General features: G+C 52.5%; 1 protein-coding gene across 2 annotated transcripts in view; it reads left to right on the top strand.

Moving 5' to 3' along the window:
- Positions 1-275: 275 nt before the first annotated feature.
- Dnah17 (dynein axonemal heavy chain 17) overlaps positions 276-21,232 on the top strand; it is a 122,233-nt gene continuing 101,276 nt past the window's right edge. For both annotated transcript variants that reach the window (XM_052755897.1, XM_052755898.1), the window contains exons 1-15: positions 276-611; positions 2,202-2,395; positions 3,416-3,608; positions 3,790-3,889; positions 4,086-4,171; positions 4,354-4,479; positions 5,027-5,179; positions 5,324-5,410; positions 8,279-8,446; positions 8,788-8,904; positions 11,847-12,112; positions 12,883-13,078; positions 14,515-14,661; positions 18,935-19,043; positions 19,934-20,037. In XM_052755897.1, the coding sequence (XP_052611857.1) occupies positions 276-611; positions 2,202-2,395; positions 3,416-3,608; positions 3,790-3,889; positions 4,086-4,171; positions 4,354-4,479; positions 5,027-5,179; positions 5,324-5,410; positions 8,279-8,446; positions 8,788-8,904; positions 11,847-12,112; positions 12,883-13,078; positions 14,515-14,661; positions 18,935-19,043; positions 19,934-20,037 (2,382 nt within the window). The remainder of the gene's footprint in view (positions 612-2,201; positions 2,396-3,415; positions 3,609-3,789; positions 3,890-4,085; positions 4,172-4,353; positions 4,480-5,026; positions 5,180-5,323; positions 5,411-8,278; positions 8,447-8,787; positions 8,905-11,846; positions 12,113-12,882; positions 13,079-14,514; positions 14,662-18,934; positions 19,044-19,933; positions 20,038-21,232) is intronic.

The raw sequence follows: 21,232 nt of genomic DNA on the forward strand, positions 1-21,232 counted from the left end.
TACCCGAATGTCCTTCTCTGTCTTTTCCAGCTTATTTAATTTTGTGGTCACAATAACACAAGTGTACACCATTTACCTGATGACCCCACACCAGGACAGGAACAGGTACCCCTCCCTTGTCAAAAGCCCGGCCACAGATAAAAACAAAGGCCAATGAACCCCTTTCACCAGCTTGGCTAAGATGGAGATTTATGGGGTTCTGGGACTCCAGAAACCAGCGGGCACCTGTTTGTTTACAGAGGTCTGTGGCGTAAGGAAAGGTGGTTACGACAATCATGCCGGATCCCAGAATCGAGTATCTGGAGACAGTGTCTTTTATGATCCTCAAGTTCAAGGCAGACAAGTGGGGGAAACTGATCGGAGCTGAGGAGAATGTGGCCTTGTTCTCAGAATTCTTTGACAAAGTAGAAATCCCTGTGCTGGTGTTGACACTCAATCCTGCGGGCATGATCATCCCCTGCCTGGGCTTCCCAGAGTCCCTCAAGTCCAAAGGAGCTTACTTTATCAGGAAAAAGCCAGAGACCATCACCAAGGACAACTACAAGACCAACCTCCTCTATGGGGACATCAGCCCCACACCTGTGGAGCAGCTGATTGCTGTAGTGGAAGAGGTATGTGTGTCTAGACTGGGGGAGGGGGGAGGCTGGAGCAGCTGAGCTTGGGAGGGACTTTGAGTGAGGGACCCAAGGCCTTGCTGCTCCGACAGTGAGTGCCCAGTGAGTGATGTCACCTAAGAGCTGGTTGGAAATGCAGACAGACCTGCTCCAAGTGAGGAGTCAGGAGTCCCAGCCTCTCTCAGTGGCAGTAGTCGGTGCCATCTTGCTGTAGCCACAGGTGTGGGCCATCCAAGAACCAGCAGATAATTTCCCAAGCTCCGAGACTTTGAACTAAGAAGAGCAAATGGTGTGGTATTTTCTCTACCTCTATGCTGCTGTCATATTCATCCTCACCCTCAGCAGGTGCAATGGGGTAGGGATAGTCTCTGGTGGGCCACACCAGCAGGCTGGGTTACTTAGCCCTGCCAGTCATCACAGACAAGGACCTGAGACCCTGCCTGTGCTTATTCAAAGAGAAATGGGAAGCCAGGAGGCCGCTCAGCAGGGCCTAGAAGCTGAGAGTGGGGAGCCTGGCAGACCACAGTCAATTTAGCTGCCATGTGTAGTCCCAGATGCTCTTGAAGCTGGAATCCCCGGGTCAGGGGCCAGCTGGCCCTCTTCTGCCACACCTCTGTCCTTGGCCTGTAGATGGTCACCTCTCCCTGTGTTCCCTCATGGGACGGATTTTTGTGTCCTGATCTCTTCATATAAGAACCCAAGTCCTACTAGGTTAGGGCTCAACCCACTGGCCTAATTTACCTGATGCCTCTTTAAAGACCATGTGAGGCTGTACAGAGACAGCTCCTGCACAGACGTAAGAGCACATGTTCCCATCTCCAGTACCACATAAAAAGCGAGGTGTGGCCATGGTGTCTTGTAATCCCAGCCCCGGGAGGTGGAGACAGGAGGATCCATTGACATGCTGGCCAGCCAGTCCAGACGATACATGTCACAGGTTCAGTGAGAGCCCTTGCTTCAAAAAAGGTAGACAGGCTGGAGAGATGGCTCAGAGGTTAAGAGCACTGACTGCTCTTGCAGAGGTTCAATTTCCAGCAACCACATGGTGGCTCACAACCATCTATAATGAGATATGGTGTCCTCTTCTGGTATGCAAACATACATGCAGGTAGAACACTGTATACGTAATAAATCTTAAAAAAAAAAAAAGTTGGAAAACACACTGACCTGTGTGACCTCTACATGGTCACACACCACTGCATGGGTTCGTGTGTGTTTGATACACACACACACACACACACACACACACACACACACACACACACGACTGTTTCCAACTGCAGCTATGTATAGTCTTTGGGACTATATATATGAGCATAGGGACATAACCCAGCCTCCCTTAGTCCTTATCCTAAACTTCCTGCAAGGGGTGTGGCATATGCCCTATGGTTCCAAGGTGTGTGGTGGACACCACCTCTCGGTGATGGTTCAGACACTCAGACAGGTAGCTGGACCATCACTGTTCCTAGAACTCCAGCTGCCTCATCTCCAGAAGAAAGGTTTAGCTTTCTCATGGTTATGGACACAGAGGTCTTCCAAATCCCCCAGAAGACAGAGCCAGGCAGTCATCGTCATGTCTCCTTTCAGGTCCTCTATTCTCTGCTAAACCAGAGTGAGAACATGGATGGCTGGCCCCGGGTGGTCTCAGAAGATATCGTCAAACAAGTCCACAGGCTGAAGAATGAGATGTTTGTTATGGGAGGCAAGATCAGGGGGAAAACTCTGCTGCCTATCCCAGAGCACCTGGGTAGCCTGGACGGCACACTGGAATCCATGGAGAGGTAGGCCGGGGGTGGGGGACGGGGGTGGGGGAATCTGAGCCATGACCTCAAACTACAGACGTAACTGCAGATTGGTTCTATGCCTTGACATTCATGAGATGCTCAAGTGTGGGAGGTCACCAAATCTTCAGTAGCGGACACAAGACAGGGGAGTAGGTACTGGAGTCCCTGGGAACCCCAGCTCCAGTCATCCAGTAGTGTCTACACCCAGGAGGGGACCCACCTGCATCCCGTCTCCTCTCCATTTGCACGTGACTGTAGTCACTGTATGGCTCAAAAGGTAGTCACACTGGCTTTGAGATGCCATGCTGAAGGCAGTAGAGGGAGTAGGGGGGTGCTGTTTGACAGGCAGGTGTGAGTCAAGGTACAGAGGCTGTGGCATCCAGAGGTCAAGGGACTCTTAAGGCATCCTGGCCATTTAAACTGCCCTGTGTGTGAAACCATTAAAAAAGAAAAAGTTACCTGTGTGAACTTGTTCACACACACCTATTGAATGACGGCCCCTAGGCTTCATCCTGATTGGTCCTTCAGGGACTGTCTATTAACCCCCCCAATATAGGCCATGTTGTGTGGGGTTTATTCTGGGGTCTCTGGCCCCTTGGGCTTCTGTGAAAGGTCCTATTCCTCTTTGCTCCAGGCATTGTTCCCTGGGGATGGGGGATATCTTCAGCCTCCCTCAGATGGTTGGATCATGCCAGGGACATGAGACCAGACATGCTGCTCGTGGTGATGGTGGCGGTTGTGGTGATGGTGGTGGTTGTGGTGACGGTGGAGGTTGTGGTGATGGTGGTGGTTGTGGTGATGGTGGTGATGGTGGTGGTGGTGGTGACAGTGGTGGTTGTGGCAGTGGCTGCAGCTTGGAGTTTGTTGTTTGCAGGCTGCTGGTGGGGGACAGGTGGGTCTCCTCCCTGATGGCACAGGGTTCGAGGCAGTCCGTGTGTGTGTGTGTGTGTGTGTGTGTGTGTGTGTGTGTGTGTGTGTGTGGCCACAAGAGCATCATCCCGACTTGGCACTTGACAGGATCCCCTCCTCCCTGGACAACTCACTCCTACATTCCATCGAGACCATTATCATCGATTGGTCCCATCAAATCCGGGACGTGCTGAGCAAGGACTCGGCTCAGGCCCTGCTGGATGGCCTGCACCCACTGCCCCGTGTGGAGTTTGAGTTCTGGGACACCCGGCTCATGAACCTGCAGTGCATCCATGAGCAGGTAGGTTCTCACTCCACCCAGAAGCTGAGTCCTTGCTGGCCCACTTGGGGGCAGCAGGCAGCTCGGTGTGGCCCTCCTAGTGACCCCAAGACACATTCCGGGTACATTCCTCAGCCCTGGCAGCCCCAAGTCAACCTCTCCTGAGGGCTGGGCTGAGAGGCTGTGGCTCTTCTGTCCTCAGCTAAACAGACCCAAGGTAAACAAGATAGTTGAGATCCTGGAAAAAGCCAAAAGCTGCTATTGGCCAGCCCTACAAAATGTCTACATGAACGTCACCCAAGGTGAGCCAGACACCATCCAGGAAGCCACTGGGCCTGTAAGGGAGGGTTGTGTGGACTGTCTGTCTTTGACCCTGGGGGTCTGTCACCCCTGTGAGCGGTTCTTCAGCCCACTCCCGGGGAAGAGGCTAAAACCCCCAGAGAGGCGCGTTTTTCACTGGCTCCCTTCAGCACTGACCTCCTTGTCCCTTATGCTCAGGGTTGAAGGAAGCCAATGACATTGTCCTCTATCTGAAGCCCCTGCGGATCCTGTTGGAGGAAATGGAGCAGGCTGACTTCACAGTGGTATGTGGGCAAGGGAGAGCCCACTGGTGGGTGGGAGAGGCAGGCACAGGGCATCATAGAGCCCTCAGCGGGGCGGTTGTCTGGCACAGATTCCCCCTTGGGATCCTCTTCTGTGAGAAGAGGCAGGTGGGGACTCAGCAGCAAAGGCTAGCCCCTCCAGCAATCTGGGCTGTCTATCCCAGCTCCCCAGCTTCATCGTCAAGGTGCTGAGCACAGTCGGCTTCATCTGGGCCACCTCAGAGCACTACAACACGCCCTCCAGGGTCATCGTCATCCTTCGGGAGTTCGGCAACCAAATCATTGAAATGGTGACAACTGTCCCCGGCCTGGTCTTCCCCCACACTCCATCCTTCTTATGTCTGGGCATCCTCAGGCCCCAAGCTGGAGCCAAGCCTGAGGTGGCTCTTGAGCGTTTTCCCAGGGTACCTTACTAGTCAGCACCCTATCAGGAGCAAGGAAGGAAGGAGGACCCTCGCCCCGGGAGTCCCAGCACCCCATCACTTGGCAGAATGCTGCACAGAGCCACTTCCTATAACCCTCAACACACACTTGCCTTTCCCATCCTCCTCACAAGTGCCGTCTGAGCAGTCACTAGCCCCAGCTGAAGGACTGTAACCCAGGCCATCAGAGCATACTAAAATCATGCTTACAGCCTATCCATAGGACCAGGAGAACACCGTGTCTCTTCCATGTCTGGTGATCCCTGATCTTTGGTGGGCAAAAATCCCTTTTTGCTGTAGTCTTGACACCAGATGAGCCCCAGGGGGACTGGTCCTCTTCCAGGACCCACTGTGCCAGGACCCCTCCTGAGAACTCATCAAGGATGAGTTAGGATGCCTGTCTTTTCCTGTCTAGACTAGAACCTACCTGAGCCCAGACGAGGTGCTGAAGGGCTTGCAGGGTGAGATAGAGGAGGTCCTGAGCAGCATCTCCCTGTCCGTGGGAGTCCTCAAGGAGCTCTTCAATGCCTACGACTTCTGTTGTGCGAACATGAAGCTTTTCTTCAAGGTGCCTGCAGACCTGCAGAGCCTGGGTCTCAGCAAACCGGGCCACATCAGTGCCACCCCGACAGGCGGGTGGGCGGGAGGGACTAGCTGAAGTAACTATGGCCTCTTCTCTCCCTCACCTCTCCCGTCCTCTCCCTTCTAAAAGGACAAGCCACCTGTACCGTGGGAGTTCCCGTCATCCCTCGCCTTCTCACGCATGAACTCCTTCGTCCACCGCGTGCAGACCATCGAGGTAGAGTTGGATTTCCATTCATCTTTGCCTCTAAGTCCCTCAGAACAGACTTCCAGGGCTGGGCTCAGCAGGAGAGCACCTGCCGGCATGCATGGGGCTTCCTAACTCTGGACCTTAGCCCTGGAAAACAAAAACCAAACAGCTCCAGGATCATCCCCAGTTAGAAAATTCTAAGCGAATGGAAGCTCCTGTACCTTCGTGGAAACTGTCCTTGAGTGAGGCAACCCCCACGCCTAAGCCCGGCCGCCGCCGCCGCCGCCGCCGCCGCCTCTCCCTCGGCACCAGTCTTGTTCACCAGCCAATACAGTGGCCATGGTCAGCAAGCCAGCAGCCAAGGGTTGTGGTGTCGAAAACCAGGGGCTAACATCGAGCTAGATACTGAGAGGCAAAAATTTGTTAATGGCCAGGCCATATTTTCAGTCTGCCATAGTAGGAGAATGAAAACGGCCCAGATCAAAGGCAGAGGAGTCTCTTTAACCAAGCAAGCATGTGATTGAAAGTAGAATTTTGTAGTTATTCTTGTGATCATAGGAAAGGTACCTGTTATGGGTTTATGGTCAGATGGTTAACATACCACGAAACAGCTCATGGTCAGTCAGTTCTCAGAACAATGGAAACGATTTACAATGTGTAATTCATAAGATTATTGAGGAAGAACCAGTCAAAACAGTTGACCTCTAGCTAAGGCCATGATCAAAGTCTAACTTTGTTTAACTGAAAAGAAAATGGAGTCAGCCGCCCCTAACCAAAGGCAGAGTTAATGCACAAAATCAGCACAAAGGGAGACTTTGGACCCCTGCATGTGTGGACAGGAGTGACACATGTCAAGTGAGACTTCAAAAATGCGTCAAGATGGTCTCCTCTGGGGAGGAGGGACGAGAAGACTCCAGCCGGGTAGGACAAGGGGCCTCGGTATAATTAACATACTGTGTGTGTGGTGAACACACGTGTGAGCGTGTGCATGTGCTCCTATGCCTGGGTAGAGACCAGAAGACATCTATCCTGCTCTGCCTTACTCATTTGAGGCAGGATCTCTCTGAACTTGGAACAAGGTGGACGGCCAGCGAGCCCTAGCAATCCTCCTGTCTCTACACTCATAGTGCTGGGTTTTCAAACACACGAGACTTCACACAGATGTTTTCATGTGTATGAGTGTTTGTCTGTGTGTGTGTTTGCCTCTGTGTGTGTGTGTGTGTGTGTGTGTGTGTGTGTGTGTGTGTGTGTGTTTGCGTGAGTGTGTATGCGAGCATGCGAGCATGCTCATGCCTGGTGCCCACAGAAGCAGAAGAGGTCATTAGATCCCCTGGAACCAGGGTTAAGGACAGCTGTGAGCTGCTGTGTGGGTCCTGGGAACTAAACCCAGGTCCTTTGTAAAGAGCAGCAAGTGTTGTTGACCCCTGAGCCACCTCTCTAGCCCCCACCCCCATTGCGTGCCCCGATTTTTATGCAGGTGCTGGGGGTTTGAACTCTAGTCCTCATGTTAGCACAGGAAGCCCTTCCAGCAGCTGAGCCTCCACCCTCCCCCACCCCTCCCAAACCCCCTACCCTCCCCCACCCCTCCCACCCCTCACCCTCCCCTAACTCCTACCCCACCCCCCACCCCACCTTGCTTTTTGTCTTCAAACCTTTTACATGAGGTGATTGGCTTTCAACTTCCGGTGCATGGTCCTCAATCCACGAGAAAGAGGACAAGGTTGTGGTTCAGCTGACAGTGTTTGCTTAGCATTGCACGGGGCCCCGAGTTTCTTTCTTTCTTTCTTTTTTTTTTTTATTCCTTTTTTTCTTTTTGATTTTTCGAGACAGGGTTTCTCTGTAGCTTTGGAGCCTGTCCTGGAACTCATTCTGTAGACCAGCTGGCCTCAAACTCACAGAGATCCACCTGCTCTGCCTCCCAAGTGCTGGGATTAAAGGCGTGCGCCGCCACCACTGCTCTGCTAGAGCCCCGAGTTTCATCTCCAGCTCCACTACGTGCGTGCGGTAGATCACAAATGTAACCCCAGCATTTGGGAAGAAGAGGGATCAGGAGTTGATGGTCATCAACTATACAGTGAGTTTGAGGCCAGCTTGAGCTACATGAGACCCTGACTCTAGAAGGGGGCGGGGGGAGGAGGAGGGGGGAGAGAAGTAACATATGCTGCTCATTGTCCTCGAGAAACACTGGGGACCTTGTTGTGGAGACAATATCACACAGAGACACATCAGCTGAGGGCATGAATGTGAGGGGCATGATCCTGAAGTGTCTTCTGGGAAGGAGTTACCATGGCTGGGGAGAGCTGGGGAGAGCTGGGCAGTGGGGGATCCTCATGGAAGAGCACCTGGGTACCAGTGTCCACCAGGCATCCGACCCCTCTCAGTGTGGGATGCTTTCCAGGGGACAGAGAACCTGAGGCTCAGCCAGAGCCTGAGAGACCCTGGTAACTTCCTAGCACCTTCCAGAGCTGAGGAAGTGGAGGCTGGAGCATCTAGAAAGGTTCTTTGGCCAACGTGGGGCCTGGACCAGATTCCAGGCTTCATCCCCCCTGGTTCCACATGCTCTTAATGTAGAGGTGATTCCTGGGGGAGGCCCCCCCACACACACACTTTTGCTCCTTGTTCTAGAAACAGCTGCGAAGCACATAGGCACTGAAGAGCACACCCCACACACGCCGCTTGCATGCCTCATGTGCACCCCAGCATGCCCCTTGCATGCCTCATGTGCACTCCAGCATGCCCCTTGCATGCTTCATGTGCACCCTGCAGTGGCGTCCCTGGGGGTGCCCCTCAAGGGCTCTCCTTGCTGGTTCAGAGAAGGTCCTAGGGCCCTTGGCTTTGACCCTGGAGACGAATGGACCAAACAGAGGATTTCTCGCTCCTCCTCCCTTGTGCTAGAATCTTTACAAAACGGCCATCGAATTTCTGAAGCTGGAGAAGATTGAGCTGGGGGGCGTGCGAGGGAACATCCTGGGGAACCTGGTGACCCAGATCTACGATGAGGTCTTTGAGCTGGTGAAGGTCTTTGCTGAGTGCAAATACGACCCTTTGGACCCCGGAGACTCGGTAAGTCCGTGGGCAGGGACTGTCACTGGACCAAGGAGTGGAGTGACGGTGGGTGGAGTGAGTGACGGGTAGTCCCAGGTACTCCAGGACTTCTATTAAGCTGTCACGGGAAGTACAGAAGCTGCGGTCCCTGTGCCAAGGAGCAGATGCAGGGACAGGACCTGGGGTCAGGGATGGGGAGATGGCAGTGTTGGTGGTCCAACCCAGGGCTGCACTCCACTGCTGAGCTATGCAGCCAGCCCCACCTTCACTCAACTCATCCTTGAGGCCTCGCAGCCTATTGGTGGTTTACGGCCACTACCGGCTCTCCCTGTCTATTGCCACGCTTCATTTCCTTTTAGAGTTTTGACGATGATTACAATGACTTTGAGACCAAAATCCAAGACCTGGACAGGAGGCTGGCTACCATCTTCTGCCAAGCCTTTGACGACTGCAGCTCCATCGAGTCGTCTGCAAAGGTAAGTGACATTGTCCATCACTGTAGGGCCAACCCCTAGGAAAGCACCACAGAGGCACATGAGATACATGGGAATACCGAGCTGGGTCTGGGAGCCTGTATTTCAATGCAGGTCACCTCCCCCCTCAACCCCCGCCAGCCCCAAAGGTAGTCAGAGTGGCCTGGGCATCCCAGGGCAATGGCCACCCCTCTATTGTCAGGGCTGGGTTTCTGGGTCTCAGCTGGAGACTGAGGAAGTTTCTCAAACTGGTGCACCAAGACCTCTCCCTGGCAGAGCCAGGTGCACCTGCCCCACGCTGCTCAACCAAGTGCAAATGCAGAGACATTGGGGGTCCCACAGATGCAGAGGTGACTGAAGTCTAGGATTGCTTGGCTTGGGCTTTCAGGAGAAGTAGCAATGAATGCAAATTAATGCCATGTCTCCACAAATGTGGTTAAAGAATTTATGCAGTGACACTTGTTAAATCAAAAAAGGAACCTCATCTGTTGTTGCTGGAGGTGGGATGGGGGGCAGTTGTTATACACACACACACACATTCACCTCTGCCCAGCTCTTTACACAGACATACATCTCAGAATCTCTTCCTGAAAATCTCTCCTGTCTAGCTGCTCATCCTCTCTCCTCAGCTCCCTCTGCACACACCCAGCACACACACTCACACTCTGCACAGCTCTTAGAGAGCTCTACACATCTGCCTCTCTCTACACTGTCGCTCCTCTCATAAGCAAACTCTGACAATTATGTTACATTTTCAGGTCCCAACCCATTCTCCTAACACATGGTAAGTCACACAGTTTTTCTCAGGCTAGGGAGGTCGTGCTGACTGGCCACTGAGTAGCGCCTGGCCATGCACATAGCTCTAAGTTGGTGAGGATTCCCAGACAGAAGTAAACACTTGGCTGAACCTTGAGCCTGTAACATAAACTGAGGCTGGGACTACGTGCAAAAAGTCAATTACTGCAGAGAGTTATGTCTGACGAAGTTGCTTCAAGCCTGACCTTGAATCGGTGACAAACACCTGGGAATTCACCCTTGTGAATTTGTCTCCAGGGGCAACCAGCTTACTTTGAATATGTTCTGAAGTCTAAAATTAGCTGTCTTTGTGGCTGAGAATATTGTTGCTTTCCTGTATCAGTTATGAAAAATATTCTAGTATTATTTTTATTCATCAGAACTATACAGCTTAAACAGAAATCATCTTCCTGACCATCCACAGCTATATATGTGTACCCAAAGATAGAATATTTTATGAGATAAACACACCAGCAGTGGGGAAATACCCATAGCTGATATTAGGGAAGAAATTAAGTGGCACATGAAAGAAATTACAGATAGGAGAAACCGGTCACTTCCAGTCAATAGCTCCACGGCTTTGCCAGGCGGGGCTCCCTATCAGGTGGGTCTGGTGGGTTAACCTGTTAAATACTAGTTGTCACCTACTGTATACTCCCACGGCCTCCTGCACCAGAGAAGTTGAGTATCTGGTCCCTTGACCAAGACGTGAAGAGACACCATACACATCCCAGTCTCTGAGGTCTCAAAGAAGAGGAACACGTTGGATGAAGTCTCTCAGCCGGGCATGAGCTGAGCCACCCACCCGCATGAGTAATGCCCACATGTTACGGGTTCTTTTTCTGTGATAAGCAGGTGGGCCATTGATGGGTGGAGCCTCACTCATCCCAGAATGATAAAATGTCCTATGCCAGGGCTTACTTCCTCATGAGAACTTGGGTTTGCTTCTGTATTCAGTCATTTTCCAAACTCTCACTTTACAGTGATGCTAAGTTAGAAAAACAGTCCTGGGTGGGGAGACCTTTGGAAGTCACCTCCAGCTGTCCCTGATCTGAGGCTCCAGATGCCAGGTCTCCCTGTCATCAGCATGTCATACCTGGCCTGGGGAGTTCTAGAGCACTGTCCATGTGACCTCCTCCTAGAAGAAAGTAAAAGGACTTTTTGTCCCTAAAATCAGAGACCAAAAAGTCTGTACGGAAAGGAGGGAAGAGGACGGGAAGAGAGCTGTGATGAGGGTCTTAGAGCCGTTTGCCCAGCTGTCACAGGTCAGCCTCTTACAGGAGAGACACCTCTGGGTCACCTCGGAGGAGAGTCTGCTGCAATGCCCAGCTCCTGTTTCTCTACAGACCCACATCACTCCAGTCTACTGTCAGGGGACTGAAGAGACCCTTCCCTTCCTCGGGTCATGTTGTGGTCTTAAAAGGTCATTTTTAGTGATGGTCATATTTTCCAAACCAAAACCTGAAGTCAGTCTAAGATCCATGTAGGCCTCTGAGTGCCTGCTAGGGGAATGTTAGGGGAGTCCTCGGGACTTCTAGGTGCTTCCTAGAAACTTCAGACACCTGGTGAGTTCAGACATTAGGGGACCCTATGTTGTCCCCTCTCTGTGAACAACCCCTAATCTCTTCTTTCTTTTTTTTTTTTTGTTTTTGTTTTTGTTTTTGTTTTTTTGTTGTTTTTTTTTTTGAGACAGGGTTTCTCTGTGTGACAGAGTCCTGGCTGTCCTGGAACTTGCTTTGTAGACTAGGCTGGCCTTGAACTCACAGAGATCCTCTTGCTTCTGCCTCCCCAGTGCTGGGATTGAAGGCGTGCGCCACCACTCCCCAGTTCCCTTATTTCTTTGTGTGTATGTGACTCCTAGGTCTGGAGTCCATTCTCCTGAGCTCCGGACTTAGCTGTCTCTGCTGGTTCCCATGTTGGTGCCACCACATAAGGCAGAATGGGATCATACAGGCTCCATTTAACGGCTACCACACGGAGAAGGACTCCGGTGGAGTTTGTTTCAACAAAGCCTGTGTTTCCTCAGTCCTGAAGTTCAGTCATGCCTGTTTTGTCAATGGCCCCAATAACCCCAAGTTGGGGCCAATCCCAGGGCCGGTGCTGGAAGCCCGGACTCTGGCAACAGCACACCTCCTCCTGTGTCTCCACAGCTCCTGTACATGTGCGGAGGCCTCCTGGAGCGGCCCCTGATCCTTGTTGAGGTGGTGCCCAGGTACTCGGTCTTGCTGGAGCTGTTCAACACTGAGCTGGACAATGCCAAGCTCATGTACGATGCCCAGATGGCAGCCTCCGAAGACGGCCAGATACCACCCATTCACAAAAATATGCCTCCTGTGGCCGGGCAGCTCAAGTGGAGCCTGGAGCTTCAGGAGAGACTTGAGGTGTCCATGAAGCACCTGAAGCACATTGATCACCCGTGAGTCCCAGGCCCTGCTGGGAAGGGCCCCGGTAGCCTGTGAATCCTGGCTGCAGGGAGGGAGCCAGTCCACCTTGATCCTTGCACCTTCCAGCCGGCTGGGACCAAACAGGCTCTTCGCCATGCTTGCCAGAGCGAAGGCATCACTAGACCCCTTTTCTTGAATTTGGTGGGGGTTCTGAGGCAAACTGTGGAGGGGGGTGCTCTGCAGCAAACTTGGGGTGCTGCAGGTGTGCACAGACGGAGGCTGATGCTGGGGAAGCAGGCACTCTGTGGCGCTCTGGTCTAGTCAGCCCCAAGTTGGAAAGGAAGCTGTGAACTCCTAACAGAGCTGTGGCCGGGTGGGGCTACTGCAATGTGGGCTACTGTCCGGCCTCCTAGGGTGGGCTACTGTCCGGCCTCATGGGGCTACTAGAAGACTAAGAACACAGATATCTGTTCTTTCATGTGTGGCTCAGCCATCATCTGATAGCACATTCACTCTGTCATCCTGGAAGGTGAGGTCTGGCAGCAGCTGATGGGTGTGTTAAAAAGCCCCGGAATAGCCGGGCGGTGATGGTGCACGCCTTTAATCCCAGCACTCAGGAGGCAGAGCCAGGCGGATCTCTGTGAGTTCGAGGCCAGCCTGGGCTACCAAGTGAGTTCCAGGAAAGGCACAAAGCTACACAGAGAAACCCTGTCTCGAAAAACCAAAAAAAAAAAGAAAAGCCCCGGAATGTGATGTCAGGGTGAAGCCTGGCACCTCACTGCTCTGTCCAACTCTGACCCAGGGTCATGTCCAGTGTGGAGGCCAAGCTAGTCTATGAGAAGTATGATGAGATGATGGAGTTACTGAGAAGCTGCCGGGAGAAGATCTACAAGCAGTGGGTGGAAGGTGTGGACCAGGACTGCCACTTCAACTTGGGGCAACCACTCATCCAGCGTGACCCCTTCTCCGGCCTCATCCAAGTCAACTTTAGCAAGGCGGTGGGTGCCCTGGCAGGGTGGGGGAGACACAGCTGGGAGAGGGAGGGGAAAGCCTGGGCTCACCATGCCTCAGGCTGGCTCCACCACCCGCAGTGAGCGTTCATGGAGGTGGCTGGCTGCGTGCGTGTGTGCAACAGGCACCTACAGCTTTGTTGAGTGTTTTTAAGTATTCGAGATCTGGAGGAAATGGTAGCATGCTTGAAATGTCTTCAAGACTGGAGTATAGCTCAGTGGTAGAGTCCAGGCATCCATGATCCTTACCATTGAGAGGGGGGGGGGATATATTTTAAGATAGTCTTCTTTATTTGTATTCATTTGGTTTAACCAAACATAGGACCTCACACCTCCTAGGCACATGTTCTGCCACTGAGCTACATCCCACACCTCTTTTACTTTACTTTGAGACAGGGTCTCACTGAGTTGCTCCGTCTGGCTTTGATTCATTCTGTCATGAATCCCCCTGCCTCAGATTTCTGAGTAGCTGTGATTTGGGGCCTATGCCGCCCTTTGGAAAGCTTGTCTGCCTTTCTCAAGATCCCAGGAGAAAACATGAATTTGAAAATTAAAAGTCTGCATGACCCAGAGAGATGGGCCAGCCAGGATGGTGCATTCAAGGCTGAACCCAGGCAGTTCAGGTGTGCATGTGGGTGGAAGCGAAGTGAGGCCGGGTCCTTGCGGGCACTGCCTTGCATGACCTGTCCTGTCTGGACGTGGACAGTGACACCAGGAAGGCATGGAGAGAACCAGATGAGAAAAGTTTTTCCTTTTCTTAAAATCCATTCTTTCCTTCAGAACACACTGGCTGGGCACTGCCATGTTTGTGCTTGGTACACCCTGGTGAAGCCAGGCCGCAGCCTCCATCCTGCCCTCCTGGTGCTTCCCTAGTCAAGGAAGTGGGGAGGGAGTGAGCAGAGAGAGGATAATCAGTTAGCACAAGCGAAGAGGTGAAGAAGACCACCTCAAGTGCCCCGGGCAAACGAACTAGGAGGGACATGGAGAGGGTGTCACTATGGCTGGGGGAAGGGGGCAGGTGCAGTTAGACCTGAGCCAAGGCTTGCAGGAGCTCACTGAGGTCTTGATGAGAATAGGGTGGGGACAACAGTATTGGCTGCCATGTCAGTCTCGTGGTCAGAGCAGGTGTGAGGAAAGGGAGAAAGAGGAAGAGAGAGAGGAGCCAGGGGAAGCCCCAAGGGAAACCTCCTAACAGTCTGGGGCAGGGGGAAGGATAAGAGACTGATGACACTATCCACCCACGATGACGATGCCAAGCTTGCCCTGGCTCGCTTCCACTCAGTAGGGTGAGGACATCCAGAGCCTGCCAGCCAGCGCCACTTCCCACCCACCGTGGAGTTCCCTGGCTGTGAAAAGCCAGCGGCAGCGGGCCCATGGGTGAGGTCACCTTCTGACAGGTTCCCTGCTCTTCCCTGGCCCTTTAGTTGGTGGCAGTCCTGAGAGAGGTCAAATATTTGAACTTCCAGCAACAAAAAGAGATTCCAGGGAGTGCGGAGAAGCTCTTCTCAGAGAACGAAACCTTCCGGAAGTTTGTGGGCAACCTGGAGCTCATTGTTGGCTGGTACAATGAGGTGAGCAGCTGTTGTCTTATGTGTGTGCCACATTTGGGCATTCACATATTCAAATGTGCCTCAAGACACTCTTCCTTAGTCACGTGCCAGAGGCTACGGGGGTGGTGATGACTCACAGCGTCATCTGCGTAAGCCGTCCTTACTGGGCTCTGGCTAACCTTGCACAATTCTTTGTAAAGGTTTTGGAAATTCCCAAGCTTTTGGATAATACTAACATCATCCCACATCACTTCCATTCCTTCCGTTAAAGTCAGGGAGGGGCTGAGGGACTGGGAAATCCATCACTTGGTAAAGTCAGGGAGGGAACCCAGATGGGAATGACAAGTCTCCCAGTTAGTGATGAGGAAGCTACATGAGGTCCCTGGAGAGGAACCATCACCCTCAGCTTTGTGGGTCAAGAATTCCTTGACTCTCCTCGTCCCTCCGATCTGGGGACCCAGCACAGGCTTCACTTACAAATAAGAGTCCCAGGCACTGATGAGCCTTGAGGATAGTCCACTCTGGCAGCAGAGACAGAAACTGTCAGTGAATGGTGGGCATGGGGCATAGCAGGCAGCTCATGTGCCTGCCCTACTCCTAAATTCTACCTGTAGACAAAGGCAATGTTAGTGTCTGGCCGTGTATTGGAGGCTCAGTCCTGCCTGTGGTGCTGTTGGGTGGTATGGCACCACCAGGAGGTGGGCCTTGTGAAAGGGAGACAGGACATTGAGGACACAGAAGACAGTACTGGGGCCTCAGCTCCTTCCTTCTTGTTGGCTTTCTGATCGCCATGAGATGGCCTCTGCTTCACATTTCCACCCCCAAGACGTCTGCCTCACCACAGGCCCCAAAACAATCACACCAACCTCAGAATGAAACTTGGGAAGCCATGAGCTAAGCCTCTAAGTTGCATTGCTCAGGTATTAAGCAAGGCCAGGTACCGTGGTCCCCCAGCCATGGACTGTGATCCAGACCGGGCACTGGCAGGCTCTCCACTGCTCCTGTGACTGAGCACCACACTCCAGGGCCGGGACGGGCACTGGCAGGCTCTCTGCTGCTGCTCTGACTTAGTGTCACACTCCAAGCAGCCCAGGACAACACAGACCTATCATCTTGCAGTTCTCCAGGTCAGAAGTATATAACCTTTCCACTATAGAGGGCAAGGTGCCAGCTGAGGGGCTGTGGGAGTGCTGCGGATTAGGATCTGTTTGCTGGGCCTCTCTAGCTTCTAAAGGCCACCACTGTCCTGGGCTAATGGTTCAGGTGTTGGTCAAGGCTCTCCAGGGAAGTGGAGCCAAGGAGAGACGGTGGTCTATGTGGAGATTAATTACAAGGAATTGGCTTATACAGTTATGGATAAAGGAATGTCACAATGCACTGCCTGCTAGCCGGTGCCTCAGGAAGGGACCGTGTAATTCAGACAGCCTAAAACCTGAGAACCAGGGAAGCTGGAGGTGCAAATACAAGACCAATGCCAGGAGAGGTGACCAGATGTCCCAGAGAGTGAGCCAGGAAAAGGGAGCAAATTCCTCCCATTTCAGCATCTGTTCCACTGATGACTTCAAAAACTAGATGAGGCCCACCCACACTGGGAAGGCACCCTACTGGGTCCACCCTTACCTGCCCCTTGCTAAGTGCCAGAGACAGCAGTGAGTACACAGATGTGCAGAGACAGCAGTGAGTACACAGATGTGCAGAGACAGCACTGAGTACACAGATGTGCAGAGACAGCACTGAGTACACAGATGTGCAGAGACAGCAGTGAGTACACAGATGTGCAGAGACAGCAGTGAGTACACAGATGTGCAGAGACAGCACTGAGTACACAGATGTGCAGAGACAGCAGTGAGTACACAGATGTGCAGAGACAGCACTGAGTACACAGATGTGCGGAGACAGCACTGAGTACACAGATGTGCCAGACTGCAACGGGAAGAGCAGCAGGAATGCCCAGTGCCGCCTCTGCTGTGAGGCGACGTGCTGAGAGATGCCTTACAATTCCATTCGGCCCAAGTACCCCAAGCACTGACAGCGCCAGGCATAGATGCCGCCTTAGGTGCCACTGAAGCGAAGGCATAGAGTGTGAGCAGATTCCAGGGAGGCTGCAGGAGCCTGGGGCACCTCTGCGTGTGACTTCCCTTTGGTGATAAAAAAGGCCAAAGCTGAAAAAGAGAGCCGGGTTAGAAACACCACACGCTCACACACACACTCCATCCAGCAGAGAACTGACCGTGGCTGAACTGTAACTGACGTGTGTTCAGCAGAGTGACCAGTCAGGTGCAGGGACACACATCGGTGAGCCAAGCATGTAGAAAGCAGACTCGGCAGGACTGCTGTAAGTTCAGGCCCCGCTTAGGCCACAGAGTGACACCATATCTCAAAGAAAAACAAAAAGTGCCACCCACTATAGGACTAGCACACAGGAGGTGGAGGCAGGGGGATTGCTGTGGGTTTGATGCTAACTTGGGCTGCAGAGTGAGACGCTGGCTCAAAAAATAATAATAGAGGGCTGATGAAATGACTCAGTGGGAAAAGCGACTGCTCCTGAGCCTGGTCACCTGAGTTTGATCCCCAGGATCCACATAGTAGGTAGGAGAGAGCTGACACCTGCAGGCTGTCCTCTGACTGAGATGCACGTGCGCGTGAGCACGTGCATGTTCACGCACGTGCGTGCACACACGCGTACACACACACACACACACACACACACACACACACACACACGAGATGAAAGTTTCCATTATATTTTCGACTTCCCTGTTTACACTACACCTTTAAAATGCCAGACTCTGCCTTGCACGGACTTCCTCAGCACCACAGGTTTCACGTCGGCTGTCTCCAAGCACATGGTCCTGACTTAACTGGATCAGCACAGAGACAGGGTGAGGAGGGGCAGTAGAAGCCATAGGTTGATGTGCTGGACAGTTTCATGTCAACTTGACACAAGCTAAAGTCATTCAAGAGGAAGGAACCTCAATGGAGAAAATGCCTCCATAAAATCAGGCTGTAGGCAAGCCTGTAGGGCAATTTCTTAGTTAGTGATCGATGGGGGAGCGGGGAGGGGGGAGGGGGGAGGGCCCAGCCCACTGTGGGTGGTGCCATCCCTGGGCTGGTGGTCCCGGGTTCTATAAGAAGACAAGCTGAGCAAGTCATAGAGGGCAAACCAGTAAGCAGCACCCCTCCACGGCCTCTGCAGCGGCTCCTGCCTCCTGGTTCCTGCCCTGCTTGAGTTCCTGTCCTGACTTCCTTCCATAATGAACATTGATGTGGAAGTGTAAGCCAAATAAACCCTTTTCCCCAACTGAATTTTTGGTCCTGGTGTTTCATCATGGCAATAGAAAGCCTCACTAAGAGAGGTGGTAAGCATAAACAGGTCTGTGGACTGTACCCAGGGCAAAAGATTTTTCTACAGCAACCTTCTCTTCCGGACAGAAGACTGCTGGGGCCCCACAGCATCATCATGGACAGCCATCAGAAGCCAGCAGTTAGTATATAGGGCTCCCCTGAAACCCACCCACAGCCTTTGGTAACAGACACACTGGTGAGAGGCCCTATGACATTATCTCAGGACTCATCCTCCAGGGAAAGGTCCGCCACTGGGAGGAGTCACTGTCCTGTGTGTCACGGCCAGACCCTGATGGATGGCTCCTTCTTGGTTACTTTTGATCGTTTGGTTTTGTGAATTCACTTTTTCAGGGATCAACTACTTTTTGGGGTGCACAAGGCAGAGTGGGGCAGAAGCAGCGGGCTTTACGCTGTGGCAAACAGATTCACCACTTCTCCCAGACCCCAGCTCCCCCATGACATCACTGGACTTCAGACTTAAGATTCCTGACCCCGAAGAGATTTTGCAGCCAGAGCGTCCATCACACATCTGTTTGCCCTGCCGTCATTCTTTCTGCTGCATGACATGTATAATGAGGAATGAAGAACATGCTTAACCTTTGGGTTAAGAATGATTTGAGAAATCAGAGCCACCTGAAATACAATTCAGTTTCTTTTTTAGGATTTTATTTTCAGTCATGTGTGTACCATGTTTATGTGGGTATCCTTGGAGGCATCAGATCCTCTGCAGCAGGAGTTCCATTTGCGAGCCACCTAACGTGGGTGCTGGGAATTGAACTCGGGTCCCTCTAGAAGAGTAATGCACACTTTTAACCACTGAGCCATCTCTCCAGCCCCGGCGCGCAAGTTAGATGGCATTTATAAGTACTCCTTAATGCTGTTAAATCCCAGGTAGTTTAGACTCGAGATTTGGGACCAAACTCTTAACTCCATGGCCTTTCTTCTGCAGATAAAGACAACGGTGATGGAGGTGGAATTTCCACTGATCACGTCAGAGTTGGAAGCCATTAATGTCAAGCTGTTGAGCGCTGAGACGACGTTGTTCTGGAATGGCGAAGGTAACTAGGTCACCTTTGTTCTGAGAGTCTATGTGTGTGCGGCACCTGTCCTCTGATGCTCTGGGGTAGACACGTCCGCCTCCAGGCTCCAGAGAGTCGGTTGAACTACGGTCATCCATCTTCTTGCTCAGGCCACAAAGCCTGCCCATGTCACTCACAGAACTGGGCAAAACCCCTGGGGAGCTGCTGAGGGTCCAGCCCTTTCCAGATGGGGTCCCTGGAGGCCTGGCCTTCCTCATGTAAGTCAGAAGAGAAGACATATGGTCTCTGTTGCTCAAGGCAGATGCTGGAGGAGAGGACGGATGTGGAGTGGCAGGCTCTCCTCCCTCCCTCCGTCCCACCAGCAAACGGAGCCATGACCCTAACTCCCCCTCCCCCAACCCTGGGTGTCCCCTGAGGTCTTGATGAGCCACCTTCTGCTACTTCCTTCCTCCTGAGACCTTCGCTGTGCCTTCAGCAGCCTTTCCAGCCTCACCGTGCGCCACTGTCTCAACTGGAAGGTGGGACCAAATGTCACCACGTCTATAACACGCAGGCCCCTTTTCCTGCAGAAAGTGGCTACATTTCTTCCCTCACCCTCCTGCCGTAGAGCATAGCCCTCCTCCTCCTCCCCAGGCCCTGGCAGCTTTGTGCAGGTGCCCAGTCGCCTCCTCGCTCATTCATAGTTGAGAAGGGGCTTCAATCCCAGGAGCCTGGGGTGAAAGTGAAGACAACCTACCACCATAGTGGCAGATTGTGAGTGAGTTCCTCCATTTCACTCCAGGGAAGCCATGATGGCAACTCTGGCTTCATGTTCTAGAGCAGGACGCGGAGCACCGAGCCCATCCAAGAAGAGTGTGCATCTTTCCGGGTCCTTCCCGGGGTCAGATTGCTTGTGCTTTGTGTTGCAGGCGTGTTTCAGTACATCCAGGAGATGCGGGAGGTACTGTATAATCTGCAGAATCGGATGCAGAAAGCCAAGCAAAACATAGAAGGAATCAGACAGGCCATGCAGGTGAGTGAGCTGCCAAGGGCGAGGCACTGGGGCCACGTGGAGGCCTCTGGGAGGTGCTGCTATGTGATGGGTGGCCAGGGAACTCCACCCGATGCTCTGGACAGTGAGGTCCGTGTGCTCCCAAAGCAGAAAGAACCGAGTCACTCTGCAGAACTCACTCAGCTCCACACGGTTGCACTCAGTAGCCTGTGCTGGGGCGGTGGTGGGGTGGGGGCTGGCTGTGCCTTAACTTGAAAAACACTTGTGGCTGTGTTCAAAGGGAAGTTGTGAGTGTGTAGCTCGAGTTCTCCTGCCTGGCCCACAGTCAGGACAAATCTCTCTCACCTGCCAGTCCCACAGCCGCTCAGACTCAACCAAGTAAACACAGAGACTTATATTGGTTACAAACTGTATGGCCGTGGCAAACTTCTTGCTAACTGTTCTTACAGCTTAAATTAATCCATTTCTATAAATCTATACCTTGCCACGTGGCTCGTGGCTGTGGGATGGTCTGTATGTGCTCTGATTGGTCAATAAATAAAACACTGATTGGCCAGTGGCTTACCGGTGTCTTCACATGCTGCTTGTCATGGCGGCAGCTGGCAGTGTCTCCTCCTTCCCTTCCTGTTCTCTTAATTCTCCTCTCTGTTAGTCCCGCCTATACTTCCTGCCTGGCCACTGGCCAATCAGTGTTTTATTTATTGACCAATCAGAGCACATACAGACCATCCCACAGCACGAGTGAGTGTGCATGTGTTTAGTGTGTGCAAGTGTGTGTACATACATATGTAAGTGTGTGTCTGTGTGTGTGCACATGTGAAGAATGGAGGTTGATGTCAGGTGTTTTCCTCAATAGCTTTCCATCTTATCTTTGGAGACAGGGTTTCCTGAACCTGGAGCTCACCAGTTGACTAGTCTGCCTAGCCAGCGAGTTCCAGGAAGCAGCTACCCCCCCCAGCTCTGGCCCCTCAGTGGGCTTACAGACATGCACCGTAGCACCCAGCTTTTACACAGGATCTGAGTTGAGGGCCTTATGCTTGAACAGCAAGCATTTTATCCTCCCCACACCAGAAAGTCTTCTAAAAAATCTTTCCTCCCATAAATTTTCAGTTGTATAATTTTATTATGTTTTAAGCACCCATGCACCCACACGCAGATGCACGCGCAGGGCCTGGGGGAAAGGCGGCTCTGAGCTAAGCATACTCATCCTGAAGTG

The sequence above is a fragment of the Peromyscus californicus genome, unplaced genomic scaffold (genome assembly GCF_007827085.1).
Source record: "Peromyscus californicus insignis strain IS unplaced genomic scaffold, ASM782708v3 Scaffold_3__1_contigs__length_106647218, whole genome shotgun sequence".
Classification (NCBI taxonomy): domain Eukaryota; kingdom Metazoa; phylum Chordata; class Mammalia; order Rodentia; family Cricetidae; genus Peromyscus; species Peromyscus californicus.